The sequence below is a fragment of the Phascolarctos cinereus genome, unplaced genomic scaffold, assembly GCF_003287225.1.
Source record: "Phascolarctos cinereus isolate Bilbo 61053 unplaced genomic scaffold, phaCin_HiC Scaffold_726;HRSCAF=1367, whole genome shotgun sequence".
Taxonomy (NCBI): Eukaryota; Metazoa; Chordata; class Mammalia; order Diprotodontia; family Phascolarctidae; genus Phascolarctos; species Phascolarctos cinereus.
Genome location: NW_027556098.1, coordinates 276,275,022 through 276,297,734, shown reverse-complemented (window position 1 = coordinate 276,297,734; position 22,713 = coordinate 276,275,022). Strand labels below are relative to the sequence as shown.

Here is a 22,713-nt window from a genome sequence, read left to right as displayed (position 1 = left end):
AGCGCGCACGGCCTTTTCGCTTTACGGCCATGGGGCGCGCACGCTGGCGGTCGTGAGGGGACTGGCGAATTTTGGCGGGAAAGCTCCGCGTTCGGATTCCTCCGGAGGCGGCGGCGGCTCGGTAAGCGTTCCCGGGTTCCGGGCCGGGCCTGGTTCCGTGAGGAGGGGAAGTGGGGGGCTCGGGCTCTGGCTGCGAGGCGCGGGCAGAGGCTGGCAGGAAGGGAGAGGGGCCTGCAAAGGACCGCTCGGAGCCGGCCCAGGGCCGGGGCTCCGCTCACTAGTCAGGGCCGGACCGGAGGCCTCCGGTCCGGCCAGACGGCGAGCGGGCGGGGAGAGGACCGAGGGCGAGCTGAGGGAGCGCCTCAAAGGGAGGAGGAGGAGGGGCAACCCTTCTTCCCATCCCCCCGCCCCCGCCCCTGGCGGTGGGGGAATGCCTCGGGCCTCTCCCTGTGTGACCGAGCTGGAAGGCACGTTAGAGCCCATCTAAGCCCATTCCTCTTTTTACGGGTGAGGAAACCCGAGGCGCAGAGAGGGGAGGGTCTTGCCCGAGTACACACAGCTGGTAATCCAAAGAGACGGGATCTCGGATTTAGAACCCGAACCCCTTGACTCTTGATCCAGCCTCACTCCTCCGCTTCCCCACCTCGCCCCCGTTTTGCCCTTTAAGGGCTTTGGGAGGGGAGGGGTTGGCTTTTGTAACCAGGGATTTGTTTTTGTGACCTGTGATTTCATCCTATCAGGAAATTGCGCTTCTGCAGTTTATACTCTTTTTTTTTTCCAGAGTCGTCCGAGAGGTTTAAGTGTCTTGCCCAAAGTCAGACAGTCAGAATGTGTCAGAGGCAGGACTTGAACCCAGGTCTTTCTGTCCCTGGAGGCTGGCACTGTATCCACTAAGCCATCCCAGCATTCAGTCATAGGATGGATATATTTAATGGGGTAAATTACTGCTGGGGTCAGAGTTTACATTAAGGGAGGGAGGGAGAGATGTTAAAGGTGGTATGTGACAGGAGGTAGAGAAGCTAGTAGGTGGATTAGTGACACTTAATATAATGAAGGTTTGTAATTATTTCACATCTGTGTCTAATATCTCCGCTTCAGGAAGGGTCTTACTGGTAGAGCCATGGCTGTGCCTTTTGTGGAAGACTGGGATTTGGTGCAAACTTTGGGAGAAGGTGCTTATGGAGAGTAAGTATGAGCTCCCTTCTTGTTCTTCTGTCTTTGAACAGGCACAAGATATAAATTTTCTGTGTACTCACTGGATACCACAGATAATACAGACTTAGACTTGTATAGGATTTCCATTGAGAGAGCCCACCTAAATTCATGCTCATTTACAAAGTTCTTAATGTAATTAATCTTATTTGATCATCCCAACTACTTGATGTGGTAGGTAGTGGAAAATGAGACTAAACAGGTTAAGTGATTTTTGTAGAAATAGCAGAACCTCATATATCTCAAGTCTTTTGGCTTTTGGGACTGCTGTTCTTTGGGGAGGGGGGTGAGTCAATGGAGATTAAGTAACTTGCCTAGGGTCATACAGCTAGTTAAGTGTCAAGTGTCTGAGGCCAGATTTGAGCTCAGGTCCCTCCTGACTCCAAGGCTGGAGCTCTATCCACTTTGCCACCTAGCTGCCCCCAAGACTAGTGTCTTTACATCACCTGTTTGACTTTCTTAGGTACTTGCCTACCTACCAGTGGATTTTAGACTAGTAGTTTAGATTGCAGGTGTCAAATTCATCTAGGCAACTCCTGAATGTGTCCCATACCAGGTTAAAATGTAATTGGGAAATGTTTAACAAAATAAATAAAAATACAGTACAACATAGATGATCATTTGTGGTTTCTAAGTAAATGTGTTGCCTACAAGGATCCATTTCTGTTTGACACCACTGATTTAGATGACTGATTTTAAGGTTTGGGGGAAGTCAAGGTATATAATACTAATTTGGAATAAATTTAATTATTACTTCTTCCTCTCTCCAATTATCACAAAAACATTTCCTATGTAGAAACTTTTAGAGGTTTTCCTACATATAGTATTGTGTTATTTTATTTAGCAATAAAGCCATTGTCTTGCACTGTTCCATTTTGTCTGTGGGTTCTGTTGTAGAATTCTAAGGTTGGAAGGGACATTGTATCTCTTACTTTAAATATATTATACTATGAAGTATAGATTATAAAGTATAATAGTAATGAAACATTTTCCTTATGACAGCACCACCATTAGGTTGGTACTATTTTGTTAGCTTAGGGGAGGCAAAGCCATTATTGTGGCAGTCATTACTGACTAACCATCAGCTATTAGGAGTTCCAGGTCAGTCAGTCAATCAATACCCATTATCAAGCATCTGTCTTGTGCCAGGTACTTTGTCAAAGTCAAGGATTTGGGGATTATGGGCAAAAAAAAAAAGTGAATTATTTTCTCAACTAAAAGCAAGCCAAAATGGTGGCTTCTTTTATGTATCACAGTCTTCTTTTTCTTACCCCTTCTTCTTTTAACATTCTACTTTTAAAGGGTTGGAAGGGAACTTCAGCCATCATGATTTTTCTTTTGTTTAGTTTCTTTTCTTTTAAACTTGTAGAGTGTATGACTATTGGTAATAAGGTATAGGAATATTGCTACTCAGATTCAACAAGCTTTTGGTACCTATAGTATGCCCAACACAGCTATTTTTGTGGACCATTTAGGTATCCAGTGCCACATAATCAGAAGTGAGAAAGATCTGCTGCTGATAAGAAAACTCTTTTTACCTTTTTTTGGGGGGAAGAAAATAGTCTGGGTAAAGCAATTTTTGAACTATTTTTTTTTCCCAAACAATCAGCAACCGTTTACCAAGTGCCTACTATATGCTAGTCACTGTCCTAGATTTCTGTTTAATTTTGAAATTGCAAAAGAAATACCTATCAGAGTACATTTATTTACTGATAATTAAAGAATTAGTATCCCATATTACTCAGTCAACTAGAACTTGTCAAATACCTACCATGTGCCAGACACTGTGCCAAAGCAGTGAAATCAGTAAGTGATTTAAATGTTTAAAAAATTATGAAAAGATAAGCTAATTATTTTCCACTTAATTTATAGAGTTCAGCTTGCTGTGAACAGGCGAACAGAAGAAGCAGTTGCAGTGAAGATTGTGGACATGAAGCGTGCTGTAGATTGTCCAGAAAACATTAAGAAAGAGATTTGCATCAATAAAATGTTAAACCACGAGAACATAGTGAAATTCTATGGTCATCGGCGAGAAGGCAATATTCAGTATCTGTTTCTGGAGTACTGCAGTGGGGGAGAGCTCTTTGACCGAATAGGTATGGAAATGGTGACAAATTTATGTTTTAAAGATTAAGATAATGGAGCTATTAAATAAATAAGAAGTGTTTATTTTCTTGGTCTTTAGGCTTATATTTGATTTATTTTTTGATCATTCTTTATCCATTGAGTGTGGCCTCCAGTCATGAAATATGGAAATAAGCATTAATATTTGCTTTATGTTTTCTTAAAAATTTATGTTTACTAGAATGTTGTACCCCAAAATATACTATTACAAATTGCATGTGATCTTAATTGAGGATAATGTCACTATTGTTTGTAAAGTTTATGACAAGTAGTTGTTATGGGAAATCACTATAAATATCACTTTAGTAACCAGTCAGATATCCTTATTGCCTAAATGAGTGGTTGTTTGTATTGTAAAGATTTTCTAACTATATATAATTATTTTTAAGTTGATTTTGTAGTTCTCTCTCTTTTTCTTTTTATATAAAATATTCATAATTCCCAAAGAGATTATTTTGGGGACTTTAATCAGTTGTGTGTTTTAGGCTTAAATATCCTTTTTAGCTCTAAAGGATAGGACTAAGATCAACAGATGAAACTTAATAAGGAGAAATATTTTTGTTCAGTATGACAAAGAACTGTTCAATCCAATAAAGATTTATTAAGCACCAGGCACTGTGCTAAGCACTGGGGTTACAAATAAGAAAAAAAGAAGACACTTCCTGCCTTCAAGAAGCTTACAATCTAATAGGGGAAGACAGTAGAAGGAAAGAAGTAGAAAAGGGGTGAGAACCATAGGATACCAGGCAAGGGGAATGATGCTTTGTGGAGTTGAAAGCAAGCAGAGCTTGCTAATAGAAAGTTGCGTGGAAAATTGAGGTACCAGCTCTCCATAAAGGAAAGCTTTGGGAGGAGTTTACTCTTCCACCCTCCAGCCCTCCAATCAGAGGGGAGAAACATCTAATGGAGTTGAGAAGGTATCTAGTGTCAAAAACTGGGTCAGTCAGCATGATGATGAGATTTCGGGTGATCAGCTCATCCTGGATGGGGCACCAGTGTTCTCTTAAGTTAAACCAAACAGCTGCTGAGGGAAAGTGGAATTAAGTTAATTAGAGCTACCTAAAAAATGAAATAATCTTCCTTTAGGAGAAGTGATCTTTCTGTTTCTGGAAATATTCAGTCTGAATGACTGTCCGAAAACAATGACAGAGGAGATTCCTGCTTTATGTCAGAGGTTAGAACAGAACAATCCCTTTTTAACTCTTAAAATTATCTAATTCTGTGATCAAGTATTGCTGAATAAAATCTGTACTGTGGATATAAATTTAAAATCTAAAGCTACTACATTAAAAATTAGGAACTTCTACTTTACTAATTCCCAGATCAAATCAGGATTTAATAATTGACAAACGGACAAAATGCAGAAAGTTGGCAGAGGTCAAATTTTTTTTTCCTGAGAACCTGATCTCCTATAGGTTGCATTATTCTTTCAGACATCCATGGCTATGTAGTTTGAGGATGTCTATGAAATTTTAAGTCCTTTATTATATTTTAATTGAAATTTGCCTTAACCCTTTCTTGATGTGAATATCTCAGGAGTGGAGGACTAAGAAAGGTATCTATGAATTAAATGAACATTGTGAGACATTTGAGTAGAAGAGTTACAGAGGGGAGGAAGGATTTAAAGTTAACAAGGCACAAAGATTATTATGATACATAGGACTAAAAGGGCTTTTTCAAATACTGAGAAGGAAGGTTAGTCTAGTGGCCTGAATTTCTGTCTTGGACAATTGCTTTTTTTAATTACTTATTCTACATAGCACCTCTGTGATGTCTTTGAGCCCCCTTCACCTCCTTTACAGATGGTGAAACTAGTAAAGAAGACTTACGCAGCCTCTCATAACATGTTAATGACAGTTAGTCCTGGACTCATGAGTCTTTTGTTCCTCTAGTAGGATACCAGACATTAAGATACTGGTTAACCCTTTATTGCTTTAAAGAATATGTGTGTGCATGCGTGTGTGTGTGTGTGTGTGTGTGTGTGTGTGTGTGTGTGTGTGTGCCTACATGCATGCATGCATATGCGCATGTTTTGTTGCTACCTTTTTTGTCTTTATATCAGTCGTTTCCATTCTCCTACCCCTCAGATTGAACTCTTTCTTGTGAAGACACAAAAACAAAGACCATGTCTGAAAATGTATACCATGTTCCTTCCTAGCACTTCCCCACTTCTTTGCCATGATTAAGGAAGTAGGCAACATTCAATCTTAAATGTGAGACTTGTTCTTGCAATTGGTGATTAATCAATAAACCTTCAAATTTAACTCTTTCAGAGCCTGATGTAGGTATGCCGGAACAAGATGCTCAGAAGTTCTTCCATCAGCTTATGGCAGGGGTGGTAGGTAGAGTTAACTTTATTTCTTTTATTTGAATTCATTATTTATAGTACAAATAAAGAATAGTGAATAAATAAGTCTTATTTTTTTCTCCCAGGTGTATCTTCATGGTATTGGAATAACCCACAGGGATATTAAACCAGAAAATCTTTTACTAGATGAAAGAGGTAAGCTTATTACCACAAAATTTATCTCTTCATTTTGATATTCCTTATCAACCATGAAAACAATATGACTAAATAAGAGAATCTTTGGAATAAGTATTCATATTTTTTTTTTGGCTAGGCAATGGGGTTAAGTGACTTGCCCAGGGTCACACAGCTAGTAAGTGTTATGTGTCTGAGGCCGGATTTGAACTTGGATCCTTCTGAATCCAGGGCCCGTGCTCTATCCACTATGCCACCTAGCTGCCCCCATAAGTATTTATATTTTCATCTAACAAATGTCAATCTATGTCTTTAGTAACCGTATTCCAACCACTCTCTTAACTCTGTACTTGTTTTACGGTTAAGAACTCTTAGTCCACCCCGAAATTGAATTAGGAAAACTACTTATTTAATAATGATGAAGACACTATAATCTACAGTAATGTAATTTTTAAAAAACATGTCTTGTCAAAAAGGATGCTGAGCTCAGACAGATTCATAAATATTCTATCAAACTTTTTTTCTTTTAAATAGTATTTTATTTTTTTCCAATTACATATAAAGACAATTGGGGGGGGGAGGTAGTTGGGGTTAAGTGACTTGCCTAGAGTCACATAGCTAGTTAGTGTTATGTGTCTGAGGCCAGATTGGAACTCAGGTACTCCTGCTCCAAGGCCAGAGCTCTATCCACTGTGCCACCTAGCTGCCTCTTAAAGACAATTTTTAACATTCGTTTTTTATAAAATGTTGAGTTCCAAATTTTCTACCTTCCTCCCTAAGACAATGAGCAATTTGAAATAGGTCACAAATGTGCAATCATATTAGTCATGTTGTGAAAGAAGAAACAGAATAAAAGGAAAAAACTATGAAAAAAATAAAGTGAAAATAGTATGTTTTAGTCTGCATTCAGACTTCATTAGTTCTTTCTCTGGATGTGGATAGCATTTTCCATCATGAGTCTTTTAGAATTGTCTTGGATCATTGTATTCCTGAGAAGAGCTAAGTCCATCGTAGTTGATCATTGCACAGTGTTCTTGTTATTATGTACAATGTTCTCCTGACACTTCATTTTGTATGAATTCATATAAGTCTTTCCAGGTTTTTCTGAAATCCATCTGCTTGTCATTTCTTATATCACAATAGTATTCTATTACACTCATATGCCATAACTTGTTTAGCCATTCCCCAATTGATGGGCATCAAAGAATTTCCAATTCTTTGCCACCACAAAAAGAGGTGCTATAAATATTTTTGTACAAATAGGTCGTTTTCCCTTTTTTTGTGTGTCTTTGGCATACAGACTTAGGAGTGCTATTGCTGGATCACAAGGTACGTGCAATTTTATAATCCTTTGGGCATAGTTCCAAATTTTTCTCCAGAATGGTTGGATCATTTCACAACTCTACCAACAATGCAATAGTGTTTCAATTTTCCCACATCTCCAACATTTGTCAGTTTGATTTTCTGTCATAATAGCCAATTTGATAGTAAGGTAGAGTATCTCAGAGTCACTTTAATTTGCATTTCTCTAATCAGTAGTGATTTAGAACATTGTTTCATATGACTATAGATAACTTTGATTTCTTTGTCTGAAAACTGCCTGTTCATATCATTTGACCATTTATCAATTGGGAAATGACTTGTATTGTATTAAGTTTGACTCAGTTCTCTATATATTTGAGAAATGAAGCCTTTATCAGAGAAACTTAGTGTAAAAATTGTTTCCCAGCTTTTTCCTTTCCTTTTAATCTTAGCTGTGTTGGTTTTGTTTATGCAAAAACTTTTTAACTTAATGTAATCAAAATTTTCCATTTTATATCTTGTAATACTCGCTATCTCTTGTTTTGTCATAAATTCTTCCCTTCTCCATAGATCTGATGGGTAAACTATTCCTTTCTCTCCTAATTTACTTGTGGTATCACCTTTTATGTCTAAATCATGTACCCTTTTTGACCTTATCTTGGTATATGGTGTGTAATGTTGCTCTATTACGTGTGGGTGCTCTGCCCAAATGAATGTAAATTTTGATTGCTGAAACTTCTCAAGATATCTTGGGGTTTATGGGCTAGATTTTTTTTTCTCTTCCCTACTTATTTATTATATAATTTTTTTTAACTGGGACAATTAACTCTTTTGTCACATGTAGTTTCATTTATAGTTTTTTGAAATAGAGCACTGGGAAACCAGGCTTTGATAAAGCACATTGGTATTCAAATGGAGTTACCTAACCATACCTTAAACCCAGATCACTCTGGTTCTCACTGCTGGGCCAATAATAGGCCCCAGCCCAGACCTCACTTGGTCATTACTTGGGTTTTTCAGCATGAGTGTGAAAAGCAATTGTTTCTGTTCTGGCCAGAAACCTGCAGGGTCTTCCCCTCCCACTTTGATTTTTTTTTTTCAGGCCAGCAAACTTGGCCATCTTTCTTACCTAGCTTTAAATCACTGAATGGGCATTGCCTCAGACAAACTGAGACCTGGGAAAGACCTTAGCTTTAAAAGGTCAAGGTCTCCCACTGCATCTGGGGTCATCTCCAGTCATCCTGAACTGTGTCTTGCCACTGGGCTTAGATGATCCTGGAAGACAGAGTGAGGCTGATGACTTTGCATAGCTGTCTCACTTAAGTCCAGTTCACCTTTTTTTTTTTTTTGTGAGGCAGTTGGGGTTAAGTGACTTGCCCAGGGTCACACAGCTAGTATATGTCAAGTGTCTGAGTCCATATTTGAACTCAGGTCCTCCAGATTACAAGGCTGGAGTCTATCTACTGTGCCACCTAGCTGACCCTCCAGTTCACTTTCAAATCAAGACCTCACCTTCCTGTTGTCATTGGTCCTCTTTGGGAACAAAGGACAAACAGCAACAGCAGTTTCTGCCATACTGTTTTCCTGTTTTCCCAGCAGTTTTTTTAAGATAGTGGGTTCTTATTCTAGAAGCTGGGTTCTTTGGGTTTATCAAACAGTAGATTACTATGATCATTTACTGCCATGGATTGTGTACCTCATCTATTTCACTGATCTACCACTCTATTTCTTAGTCAGTACCAGTTAGTTTTGATAATTACCGCTTTATAATATAGTTTGAGATCTAGTACTGCTAGGCCACCTTCTTTCACAGTTTTTTTTATTGTTTCCCTTGATATTCTTGACCTTTTGTTCTTCCAGATGAATTTTCTTATCTTTTCTATCTCTGTAAAATAATTTTTTAGTAGTTTGATTGGTATGGCACTAAATAAGTAAATTAATTTAGATAGAATTGTCATTTTTATTATATTGGCTTGGCCTACCCATGAGTAATTGATAGTTTTTCAATTGTTTAGATCCAACTTAATTTGTATGAAAAGTATTTTTTAATTGTGTTCATATAGTTCCTGGGTTTGTCTTGGCAGGTAGATTCCCAAGTATTTTGTATTGTCTACAATTATTTTAAATGGGATTTCTTTTTCTGTCTCTTGCTGCTGGGCTTTATTGGTAATATACAGAAATGCTGATGATTTGTATGTGTTTATTTTATCATATCCTGCAACTTTGCTAAAGTTGTAAATTATTTCAAGTAATTTTTTAGTTGATTGTCTAGGATTCCCCTAGTATACCATCATGTCATCTGCAAAGGGTAATAGCTTTGTTTCCTCTTTGTCTATTCTAATTCCTTCAATTTCTTTTTCTTCTCTTTTTTTTAATTACTTTTTGTTGAGGTGATTGGGGTTAAGTGACTTGCCTAGGGTCACACAGCTAGTAAGTGTCAAAGTGTCTGAGGTTGGATTTGAACTCAGGTCCTCCTGACTCCAAGGCTGGAGCTCTATCTTCTGTGCCACCTAGATGCCCCTTTTTCTTCTCTTATTGCTAAAGATAACATTTCTAGTGCAATATTGAATAATAATGGTCAAAATAATGGGTCTCCTTGTTTCACCTCTGATTGGGAAGTTTATCGCCATTACATATGATGCTTGTTAATGGTTTAAAATAGATACTTCTTATCATTTTAGGGAACTCTCCATTTATTCCTAGGCTCTCTAGTGTTTTTAATAGGAACAGATACTGTATTTTGTCAACAGCTTTTTCTGCATCTAGTGAGATAATCATGATTTTTGTTGTTTTTGTTATTGATATGGTTTATTATGCTGATAGTTTTCCTAATATTGAACCAGCCTTCCATTCTTTGTATAAATCCCACCTGGTAATAGTGTATGATCTTTGTGATATATTGCTGTAAACTCTGCTAATATTTTATTTAAAAATTTTGCATTAATATTCATTATGCAAATTGGTCTGTGGTTTTCTTTCTCTATCTTTGCTCTTCCTGCTTTAGGTGTTAGCACCATATTTGTGTCATAAAAGGAATTTGGTAGGACTCCTTCACCTATTTTTATATAGTATTGGAATTTATAGTTCTTTAAATGTTTGGTAGAATTCACTTGTAAATCCATCCAGCCCTGGAGATTTTTTTCTTAGGGTATTCATTGATACCTTTTTCAATTTCTTTTTCTAAAATGGAGTTATTTTTCCCCCACCTAATAGGATTTTATTTTTTCCGATTACATGTAAAGATAGTTGTCAACATTCCCTTTTATAACACTTTAAGTTCCAAATTTTTTTCTCTCCCATCTCCAAGATGGCATGCAGTCTGATATACATGTAAACATACATGTACAATCCTATTAGACATATTTCCACATTGGTCATGCTGTGGAGGAAAAATCAGAACAAAAGGGGAAAACCACAAAAAAAAAAGAGAGAAAATAATATGCTTCCATCTGTATTCAGACTCAATGGTTCTTTCTCTGGATGTGGATAGCATTTCTCACCATGCATCTTTTGGAATTGTCTTAGATTGTATTGCTGAGAAAAAAGTTAAAATGGGGTTATTTAAGTATTCTGTTTCCTCTTCTTCATCTGAGCAATTTATATTTTTGTAAATATTCTTCCATTTTACTTAGATTGTCAGAGTTATTGGCATACAGTTGGGCAAAACAGATGGTAATTGCTTTAATAACTTCTTCATTGGTGGTAAATTCACCCTTTTCATCTTTGATACTGGTAATTTGGTTTTCTTCTTTTTTAATCAAATTAACCAAAGGTTTATCTATTTTATTGTCATTGTTGTTGTTTTTTCATAAAACTAGTTCTTAGTTTTATTTATTAATCCAACAGTTTCCTTACTTAATAATCTCTCCTATGCTTCTCAGGATTTCTTTCTTTTTTTTTTTTTCTGTGAGGCAGGGGGTTAAGTGACTTGTCCAGAGTCACACAGCTAGTAAGTGTTATGTGTCTGAGGCCGGATTTGAACTCAAGTCCTCCTTACTCCAAGGTTGGAGCTCTATCCCCTGCGCCACCTAGCTGCCCCTAATTGGGGATTTTTAATTTGTTTTTTTTTCTAGCATTTTTATGCCCAATTCATTGTTTTGCTCTTTATTTTATTGATGTAAGTGTTTAGGGATATAAATTTTCCCCTAAGTACTACTTTGGATACATCTCATAAATTTTGGCATGTTATGTCATTATTGTCATTCTCTCTTTTTAAAAAAATTTTATTAATTTATTTTGATTTATCAATAATCACTTCCATATGCTTTCGAGTTTACAATTTTTCTCCCCCTTCCTTCCCACCACCCTCCCCAAGACGGCACACAATCTGATATAGGCTATACATTTACATTCCTATTAAACATATTTTCACATTAGTGGTGTTGTAAGTTAAAATTAAAACCAATAGGAGGAACCATTAGAAAGAGGAAACAAAACTCAACAGAAGATAAAAAAAGTAGCAATTCAACTTTCATTGTTCTTCCTTTGGATGTGGATAGCATTTTCCATCACAAGGTCTCTGGAGATGTCTTAGATCCTTATATTGCTGGGAAAGGTTAAGTTTATCAATATTAGTAATTGCACAATGTGCCTGTTATTGTGTACAACATTCTCTTGGTTCTGCTCATTTCACTCAGCATCAGACCATAAAAGTCTTTCCAGGTTTTTCTGAAGTCAGCCTGTTCATCATTTCTTATAGCACAATAGTATTCCATTACATTCATATACCACAACTTGCTTAGCCATTCATCTCAATTTGGGCATCCTCTCAATTTCCAATTCTTTGCCACCACAAAAAGAGCTGCTATGAATATTTTTGTATATGTGGTTCCTTTTCCCATTTGTATGATCTCTTTGGGATATAGCCCTAGAAGTGCTATTGCTGGCTCAAAGGGTATGCCCATTTTTATAGCCCTTTCGGCATAGTTCCAAATTGTTCTCCAAAATGGTTTTCTCATTTCACAACTCCACCAACAATGCATTAGTGTTACAATTTTCCCACATCTTCTCCACCATTTATCATCTTCCTGTTTTGTCATGTTGGCCTATGTGATAGGTGTGTTGTGGTACCTCAGAGTTGTTTTGATTTTCATTTCTCTAATCAATAATGATTTAGAGCATTTTTTCATATGTATTGTCATTCTCTTTAATGAAATTATTGATAGTTTCTATGATTTTTTTCTTTGACCACTCATTCTTTAGGTTTAGATTATTTAGTTTCTAATTAATTTTTAATCTGTCTTTCCATGGCCCTTTATTAAACGTAATTTTTATTATATCCTGAACTAAAAGAATGCATTTAATATTTCTGCTTTTCTGAATTTGATTGTGAATTTTATGCCCTGATACCTGGTCAGTTTCTATGTAGGTGCCATGTACTGTTGAGAAAAAAGTGTATTCTAGGGGCAGCTAGGTGGCACAGTGGATAGAACACTGGCCCTGGATTCAGGAGGACCTGAGTTCAAATCTAGCCTCAGACACATAACACTTACTAGCTTGGGTAAGTCATGTAACCCCATTGCCTAGCAAAAAGAAAAAGAAAAAAAAGGTATATTCCTTTCTATCCCTATTCATTTCTCCAGAGGTCTATCATATCTAACTTTTCTAAAGTTCTATTTACCTCTCTAACTTCTTATTCATTTTGTGATTAGATTTATCTAGTTCTGAGAGGCGAAAATTGAGGTCCCCCACTAATATAGTTTTACTTTCTATTTCTTCCTATAACTCATTTAACTTCTCCTTTAGAAATTTGGATGCAGGGGCAGCTAGGTGGCTCAGTGGATAGTGCACTGGCCCTGGATTCAGGAAGACCTGAGTTCAAATCCAGCCTCAGATACATAACACTTACTAGCTATGTGACCCTGGGCAAGTCACTTAACCCCATTGCCTAGCCAAAAAGAGAAAAAAAAGAAATTTGGATGCAATACCATTTGGTGCATATATGTTTAGTACTGATATCATTTCATTGTCTATGGTACCTTTTAGCAAGATGTAGTTTTCTTCCTTGCCTCTTTTAATTAGATCTATTTTTGCTTTGTCTAAGATCACGATTGCTACACCTCCTTTCTTTTACTTCAGCTAAAGTATAATACATTCTGCTTCAGCCTTATCTGTCTACTCTGTGTATACCTCTCTGTGTCAGATGTGTTTCTTATAAACAACATATTGTAGTATTCTGGTTTTTAATCCACTCTGCTATCTGCTTCCATTTCGTGGGAGAGTTCATTGCATTCACATTCACAGCTATGATTGTATATTTCCCTCTATCCTTTTCCCCCCTGTTTATACTTTCTCTATCCTTTCACCCTGTTCCTCCTCACCAGTATTTTGCTTCTGATCACCATCTCCCTCAAATCTGCCCTCCCATCTATTCAACCCCTTTACTCCCATTTCTTGTTTTTCTCCCCTCTTACTTCCCTATAGGGTAAAATGGATTGAGGCAAATCTGATGAGAGTAAGGTTCAAATAATGCTCAGTCCCTGTCCTTTCTCTTCCCCGCCCCACCCCAGCTTCTTTACCCCTACTGTAATAGGTCTTTTGAGACTTTTCATGTGATGAAATTTATCCCATTCTACCTCTCCTTTCCCTTTTTTCCTAGTGTAATCCTCTTTTTCACCCTTTAATTTTTTTGTATTATCCCATCAAAGTCAACTTATACCTTCACCTTTTGTCTATGTATACTCCTTCTAACTGCCCTAATAGAGATACAGCTCTTAATTACAAGTATCATCTTCCCATGTAGGGGTGTAGACAGTTTAACTTACTGAAAAACATGTATTTTTCTTTTCTGTTTACCTTTTTATGCTTCTCTTGAGTCTTGTATTTGAAAATGGAATTTTCTATTCAGCTCTGGTCCTTTGATCAGGGAAATCAGAAAGTCCCCTGTTTCATTGAATGTCCATTTTTTCCCCTGAAAGTTTATGCTCAGTTTTGCAGGGTAGTTGATTCTGGCTGTAATCCAAGTTCTTTTGCCTTCCAGGATATCATATTCCAAGCACTCTGATCCTTTAATGTAGAAACTGCTAAATTTTATGTAATCCTCACTGTAGATCCATGATATTTAAATTGTTTCTTTCTGGCTGCTTAAAATGTTTTCTCCTTGACTTGGGAGTTCTAGAATTTGGCTGTAATATTACTGGGAGTTTTCGTTTTGTGATCTCTTTCAAGAGGTGATCGATGGATTCTTTTAATTACTATTTTACCCTCTGGTTCTAGTCTGTCAGGGCAGTTTTCCTTGATAATTTCTTGAAAGATGCTGTCCAGGGGGCAGCTAGGTGGCGCAGTGGATAGAGCACCGGCCCTGAAGTCAGGAGGACCTGAGTTCAAATCCAGCCTCAGACCAAAACACTTGACACTTACTAGCTGTGTGACCTGGGCAAGTCACTTAATCCCAATTGCCTAATTAAAAAAAAGAGGGGGGGGGGGAAGAAGAAGAAAAGATGCTGTCCAGGCTCTTTTTTTTGGTCATGGCTTTCAGGTAGTCCAATAATTCTTAAATTTCTCTCTTGGATCTATTTTCCAGGTCAGTTGTTTTTCCAATGAGGTATTTCACATTTTCTTCTATTTTTTCGTTTTTTAAATTTGTTTGATTGGTTCTTGATATCTCATAGAATCATTAGCTTCCACTTGCCCTATTCTGATTTTTATGGAATTATTTTCTTCAGTGAGTTATTCCATTTGGCCAATTCTACTTTTTAAAGAGTTGTTTTCTTCTTCCAAGCTCTTTTTGCATGATTCCCTTGTATCTTTCTAATTTCTTTTCTTAATTTTCTTCTATGTCTCTCATTTGATTTTTAAAATCCTTTTTGAGCTCTTCCAGGAGGACTTTTTGCACTTGAGACCAATTCAGATTTCTCTTTGAGGATTTGCATATAGGCCTTTTAACATTGTAGTCCTCTTCCAAGTTTGTGTTGTGATCTTCCCTGTTGCTATAGTAGCTTTCTATAGTCAGGACTTATTTTTTGTTTTTTGCTCACTTCCCAATCTATTTTTTGACTTTTAAAATTGAGCTCTGCTCCTGGGGTACAGGAGGCACTGTCCCAAGCTTCTTGAGCTGGGGCCAGGGGCCTGGTCACTGGCTTTCTGCACAGGGGCCTTCAGTGCTGCTGGCTTACCTGTTGTACAGGTAGGGCTGGCAGGTTTACTCACTTAGCTGGGCTTGTCTGGCCTAGCTGTGCCTGTTTTGCTGGGGGTTTGGGAGCTGGCAGTTCACCTGCCGTACTGGGACTGGAGCCCTCAAAGCTGGCTTGCTGAGCCAGGATTGAAGGGCCTCAGTTGCTGATGTATCCTGGGACTAGGAACCTCCTGCTAGCTTGCCAGGATACCGTCTGCACTTTGCTGCATTCCCCTTTCACCCAAGTTAGATGGTCATTTCCTGCAATCCTTCTAACTTGTCTTGGGCTGGAAAGTTGTTTCACCCTTTCCCTTGTGGGTTCTGTTGCTCCAAAATCATTTTGAGGCTTGATTTCAAGTTGTTTTGAGGGAAACTGAGGAGAGCTCAGGCAACTTCTTGCCTTTTCTCCACCATCTTGGCTCTGCTCTCTCAATTCTATCAAACTTAAAGAAAAAATAATTCATGCATAGAATGTTTTACAACAGAAAATAAGGGACAGTTTTAATTAATTACCTGAGGTTACTGAAGTATTATTTAAAAAGGACCTAGCTGTATAGAAATATTAATAGCTACTCTTTGTGATAGCAAAAAATTAGATACAAAAAGTGGAAAATGGCCAAGTAAATTTAGATATATTAGTGTAATGGAATCGTATGTAGCATTATAAAAAATATGCAATTAATTCATCAATAAGCATTTATTAAGCATCTACTTTTTACCAGACCCTGTGCTAGATGCTGGTGAATACAAAGACAGAAATGGAATAACCTCTCTCCTTAAGGGAACATTCTTTTGAAATGAGAAAATGTGAAAAGATCTGTAAGAAACAATATAAGTTATAATCAGCAAAACCAAAAGGTGCTGACTACTATTATATTTTAAAAAACAAAATAGCCAAATTTGGTGAAACTTTTGGCAGGCCTGGAATTAGGAGACAGAGGGTCAAAGTATTTTCTTTGTCTACCTATTAATTTTGATTTTGCTTTCTTAGATTTTAGGTAAGATTTTTGCGCTTTTTTGGATGCCTATTTGATTTAATTGCTAGTCATCAAGTTTATAATAAAAAATGTTAATCTTTTCATATGACAAGACTGACCTTTCTGCCTTCTCTTTTAGATAACCTAAAAATCTCAGACTTTGGGTTAGCAACAGTATTTCGACATAATAATCGTGAGCGTTTATTAAATAAGATGTGTGGCACTCTGCCCTATGTTGCCCCAGAACTGCTTAAGAGAAAAGAATTCCACGCAGAACCAGTTGATGTTTGGTCGTGTGGAATAGTACTTACTGCAATGCTGGCTGGAGGTAAGTGCTACTCAGTTTGTGATTAAGCTCCCTTATACTGAATCAGGTCAATTAAAAGAAACTATGTAAGCCAGTGTATTTATATTGAGCTATTGATTATTTTGGTAGTTATTATTCACTCAAAGAATATTAGCCCCAGAAGGACCAAAGAGAAAACAAGAAGTTCTTGTCTATCCCTTTTGTTTTACAAATGAGTCCTGGAGAAATATATGTAAGTTCTGCAAGCTGAGACATTTAGCTAGTGGGCTAACTTAAAAGCTAGGTCTCTCTTGGTTCCTACTCTGCTACTTTTTCTTGTACAGCTGTATTTGGAAACTGTAATGCTAAGGAATTATTAACAATGTTATACTTAATTCTTTTTCTTTTGAAATTCACTGCAACCACCTGGAGATGAATCATGGTAACATAACTAAAAAGATAAGGACTGGATTTTCTGTTACATAGATCCCTGAAAGTGATACTTTGTTATTATTTCTTTAAGTTGAAATTTTCTTTTACCAGTCAAAAAAACTAATGAGGAAATCTTTGATACTTTAAGAATTGTTGACTCCTCCCTTAATATCTGTAATATTTACTTGACATGACTACTTTAAAAAATGTAACTTCTTTTGGTTTCAGAATTGCCCTGGGACCAACCCAGTGACAGTTGCCAGGAGTATTGTGATTGGAAAGAAAAAAAAACATACCTCACGCCTTGGAAGAAAATTGATTCTGCCCCATTAGGTAACTGAGTTATCATGTTTAAATGACTGAATTCTAAACAAATAAAGTCTGGTGCTTTGTGAATTCTTACCAAGATAACTTTTAATTACAATATAGGCCTTATTGTTATCCTGTAAAGTCATTTGAAGACTTATTTTGCTTTTATAACCAAATAAAGTTAAAATTAAGAACTACTAGATAAATTTTGAATAGGAAATAGATGTGTGAGTTTATAGTGTTGTCATGTGGGTAATTTTAAAAGATGAAAGTTGAGAACCTGGAGTCAGTAACCCAAAGATAGGAGGTAGCACAAGAAAAAAGTTGCAGTAATATAATAGCTCTGGCCCTTTTCCAGAACTGATCTTCCAAAAAGAAGGAAGCTAAATAGGGAGGGTGGTTACTGCTACAAGTAAGTGGATTTCTTTGATCTACATGATTTATGTCTTGACTTTTTTTTTTTCAGCCTTGCTGCATAAAATTCTAATTGAGAATCCAGGATCAAGAATTACAATACCAGATATTAAAAAAGACAGATGGTACACTAAGGTACTTAAGAAAGGTAAAGTCCTTGAAAGAGTCATAAAACAACGTAACCTTTTTTATTTTTATTACGTGGTAAATTGGTTGTTTTTGAAATATATTTAATTTTAGGAGAGAATGTAAATACTGGTACATTTCTTAAATTAACATCTACTATGTTTTGAATAATTAGATGGGTAGAAATAGAAGGCTTATTGGCTTAACAGGCATTTACAATGTCTACCTCTGGCTATTACTCACGTTATTTTTATAAATAATAAATTCCTTAGTTTAGGCAGTTGGATTTTCCATTTTCTCTATGAAGCAGTTATTTTTTTTTCCCCCAATGAATATTGATGCAAAAAAAATTAAAATAAAATATTTCCAAGGAGAATACAGTAGCATATTATAAGGACTAGGAATGAAAGGCTAATTCAATACTGGGGAAATTGTTATTAACCATATTAATGACAACAAAAATTATGATTATATCACAGAAAAAGCTTTTGACAAGATACTATACTCATTCCTGTTAAAAACACTGGAACACATGAAAATAAACAGAGCTTTCCTTAAAATTATAAGCAATATCTATCTAAAACCAAGAGCAACCCTTATTTGTAATAAAAGATAAGCCTTTCGAATAAGACCAGGGGAGAAGTAAGGATGTCCATTGTCACCACTATTATTCAATATTGTATTCCCAGGGCTGTTGTCTTATCTGCCAAAGAAAGTTGGATGAGGCAGATTTTTACTTTTATTGCAAAATATTTGTAGCATAAACTAATTTTTCATTGTTAAGTTCGGAGTCCTGAGATATGTTGTTATCTTCACAGGATATTGTTTTGCTATCGCTAGAGATGTCTGTATTTGAAGTTAAAATCCTTAGTATTTATACGTAGCACATTGACTCGTGTGTATATGTCATATGTATATTATTATCACATCATATATAACTTACAAAAACACACAATATATTACATAATATTAATACATCATGTATTATACATTAATATAACACAGTATTTTATAGACATGTCATGTCAATATAATACATACACATATGTGTGTGTGTCTGTGTGTGTGTGTGTATTCGAAGCAGAGATACTTTGTCTAAAAGTTCAAGTAAGTTGAAGACTTCAGCATATTGGTAAAATTGTATAGGAAGAACTACTATCAAATTTTTATTTCCTATGTGTGCAGTTTTAAATAAAGTAGTGTAAGCATCAATTTGTTGTGTCAGGTCTTCAGATTTTTATTATTGCTATCTTAAACTTACTTAAGCAGTAGATAAAAAAATCAAAAGATAAAAAGTTATTTGAAATTTTTGGTTTTTCTTGACTATCCTTTCCTAGGTGCAAAGAGGCCTCGAGCTTCTTCAGGAGGAGTATCAGATTCCCCAGGTGGATTTTCTAAGCACATACAATCAAATTTAGACTTCTCACCAGTTAATAGTGCTCATAGGTAAGAATTACAAACTTTGTTGAATGTGATATTCCATGTGGAATTGTCTTTGGTCCAGAAAAGAGTTTTTCTATTTTTTGTGCTATATGGTTATATCATTAATGAATAGTCAGGAGAGTAGTGGTGTTGTATAAGAAAGAATTGATGCCTTTTCCTTATGAATATAATTTTTTCTCCCTTAACACCTCAGTGAAGAAAAAGTGAAGTACTCCAGCTCTCAACCAGAGCCTCGAACTGGTCTTTCTTTGTGGGACACTAGTCCTTCTTATATCGACAAACTGGTACAAGGGATCAGTTTCTCCCAACCTACATGTCCTGACCACATGCTTTTGAACAGTCAGTTACTTGGCACCCCAGGTTCTTCACAGGTAAAGAAATTTATTTTTTTCAGCTATTTTGTCACAGCTCTCTACTTTTCATTGCCTTGAAAAATAATTGCATTTTCTAACTCGTAGTTTGTGTTGAGCTATTTTAAGTATCAACTGTGACATCTCTGGATTTTGCAGCAGGTTTAGGGGAGTTATGAGAAGGAAGTGTTGATTTAGAGAGGATGTATAACCATCATTAAAGAAAAGTACTTATTGTAAGCTTAGAGACTTAATAATTGTGAGATAGTAATTTTGTTTCAGCATGCATTTGCTCAGATGTTTTTTGTCTCATATGCAGAATCCTTGGCAGCGTTTAGTTAAGAGGATGACACGGTTCTTTACCAAATTGGATGCTGACAAGTCATATCATTGTCTGAAGGAGACTTGTGAGAAATTAGGCTATCATTGGAAGAAGAGTTGTATGAATCAGGTATGATCTCAATTCCTCTTGCATTTCATCCTGAAGGAAATATTAAGTGGTTAAATTAAGAGTTTTATTTTCTCAATTAGACTATTCTTGATATTACTTCTTCCTTTATTAATTTGGCCTTACCCTAAAGACTTTGATTGAAGTTTACCTGAAAACACACTTTTTTGGTTTCAATTATTCTACTTACAGCTGAGTTGACATCTTTATTATTTTAGGTCACAGTATCAACCACAGATAGAAGAAACAATAAACTGATTTTCAAAGTGAACTTGGTAGAAATGGATGAGAAAATCTTAGTGGACTTCCGGCTATCTAAGGTACGTAGGATAACAGCTACAGTTTTTGATCTACTAGATGTGTATGTTCATTTTCAAAGAAGGTGGAAGGAACAGATTGGTCACACTATGGAATTTAGAGTCTCACTATAATTCTATACTTTAAATCTATACTGGGGGACAAAGTTACCCATAAAACCAAACATTGGATCTTTCTGATATGTCTAATAACTAAATCTCTTTGGAGTAAATCTAAGAAAAATAGACTTATACCCTACTGGTGCTACATCTGGCCAGTGTTTATTAACTGACAACATATTCACATATTTCTAAGTGACAAAGTTGGAGACCATAACAGGTTTAACAATATAGCTGCCTCCTCCATCATCTATCAGTATTTTTTGTCTTTCTAATGGAAGCTGAAAAAGTGCAACAGATATATCCTGTCTTGAGTATGTTAGCTTCTTGTTACTTCCCAAGGAGGTTAGAGTCTGATATAACTTACTGCTATTACTTTGACATTCATTTTTTTAATGTCCTTTAAATAGGGTGATGGGCTGGAGTTCAAGAGGCACTTTCTGAAGATTAAAGGGAAGCTGAGTGATGTGGTGAGCAGCCAGAAGGTATGGCTTCCTGCCACATGATCCACACATCCTGGGTAGGCCCAGTGAATACAGTGCTGCTATGTTGACACTATTCTTCCTAGAGAAGCTTACATTGCTTTACAGACCTCAAATATAAAGCAACAATTCCTGAGGAGTTGTCTATTCCCTTTCCCAACCAAGTTTTTAAATTCTTTTTGTTTAAAATTTTTCTTTGCATAGAAGCATAGCAAAACACATTTTTTTAAAATGTTAGAGAGTGTGGAAAACTTTGGGAAGGGATTGGGCAGAAATTCTTCAGGAAAACATTTTGTTGAATTTGTGATTCACTGTATACAAACCAAGTTTTGAGTATAAATAAGTTCATTTGTATGTGCTTGGTATTTGGTTTAGTCAGAAAATTTGAGATTTTTCTGGATGCTGCAATTCCTGAATGTATTAATAAGAACTCTGTTTCTGTGGTTGGGGCAATAAATTCACCAGTACGTAAAGTAAGGCAAATCTTGTTTTGTGAAATGTATTCACATTTTTACACTTAAATTTTCAAAAGTGCCTCTCTGAATTTGCAAACCTGTTTGCCTGTTTTAACCTCATGCTGCCAGTTCAAATGTTCTTGTTGGGACTATCTGGTAAAGTTTGATAACATAGGACTTGTGTTTTTCAGCAATATAATTTATAATTTTGGAACTATTGGTTGATGTTTTCAGATAAAGGTTGAACATAAGCCTCTAGTCTAGTGCAGTTTTCACCTTCATTTTGCTCTTGCACATCCTAAATATTCTGGGTTAGTTTGTAACATATTTTTATCTATCACTATAATTATAAAATATCTTCAGAAGCCCAAATTTTCAGGTGCTCCAAAGAACACAGTGTTGACCAAGACTTGTAGGTGGGAAGGATTAAAACTAGGAGAGCTAGGGATGGAACTTTGATAGAAATGAACTTTTATTACAACTCTGACTTTTATGGATTTTTTACCATAACACAATTTTTTTGAATGTGCTCTCTCTATTTGGAAAAAAAGTCTATTTGCAGTTATTATTGTTTATTTCTGACCAACCAGCCAGTTGTGAATAAAATGTTAAAAGTAACTTGTACTGCTTTGTAAATTTAATAAAGTAAACTTAATTCACATAAGTTCTTTGAACTATTTATTGGATTCTTTCCCTGTGATGATCCTGGTAATGTCATCCATCTACTGGTGCCCTTCATTTTAAGTCAATTTTGATGCATTCATTCTTTGTTATGCAGATATTTGCTTTTAGGTATTTTGATTGCTATTTATTTCCAAACATTTATTAATTGCCTATATGCACAAGACTCTCCTAAGTGCTGGGGATGCAAAGATGAAAAATGAAATGATTCCTTGGAGTAACCATTCTAAATAGGGAAGCACAGCATGTACATAGATAAATAGATACAAAGTATTATATGAAGTACTTTCAAGAAATAGAAAAAACTAACAACTCAGGATCCCAAAAAGTTCCTGTAGGATGTGACATCTGAATTATTCATGCAGAAAGCTAAAGATTCTATAATTCAAGGTGAGGAAATTGTGTATTCCATACCTGGAAGATTGCCTGTGCCAAAGCAGGGAAGCAGGAAATAGAATATCATGTATAGGGGGTTGGCTGACAGGCCAATTTGAAACAGAGCATGTAAGTGGCTGTAATAGAAAATTAGAATAGAAAGGTAGGTAGGGCTGGAGCCAAAGTGGCAGAGAAAATGCAGGGCCTTGCCTGAGCCCTCTCAAATTCCCCTACTAACCACTTTACAATCACACCTCAAAACAAATTCTGGAGTGGCAGAACCCAC

The 22,713-nt window shown here is 36.3% G+C and overlaps 1 protein-coding gene across 2 annotated transcripts; it reads left to right on the top strand.

Annotated features, from left to right (window-relative positions):
• The first annotated feature begins 17 nt into the window (after positions 1-17).
• On the top strand, positions 18-22,035 carry CHEK1 (checkpoint kinase 1). Of its 2 annotated transcripts, XM_078147122.1 has the most exons (14): positions 19-121; positions 782-936; positions 1,099-1,185; positions 3,085-3,308; positions 5,610-5,674; positions 5,770-5,839; positions 16,350-16,538; positions 17,157-17,261; positions 17,704-17,799; positions 19,115-19,223; positions 19,414-19,591; positions 19,890-20,021; positions 20,237-20,338; positions 20,845-22,035. In XM_078147122.1, the coding sequence occupies exons 2-14, from the start codon at positions 932-934 to the stop codon at positions 20,938-20,940; spliced, it is 1,458 nt and encodes a 485-aa protein (XP_078003248.1). In that variant the 5' UTR covers positions 19-121; positions 782-931; the 3' UTR covers positions 20,941-22,035. The 2 variants fall into 2 exon arrangements, with proteins under 2 accessions (XP_020856332.1, XP_078003248.1); XM_021000673.2 differs by lacking the exon at positions 782-936 and having other exon boundaries at positions 18-121.
• The last annotated feature ends 678 nt before the right edge of the window (positions 22,036-22,713 follow it).

Coding starts and splice junctions, on each gene's coding strand:
- CHEK1 (XM_078147122.1), top strand. Junction 19,224..19,413: donor CCAGTTAATAGTGCTCATAG/GTAAGAATTACA, acceptor TTAACACCTCAG/TGAAGAAAAAGTGAAGTACT. Junction 19,592..19,889: donor GCACCCCAGGTTCTTCACAG/GTAAAGAAATTT, acceptor TCTCATATGCAG/AATCCTTGGCAGCGTTTAGT.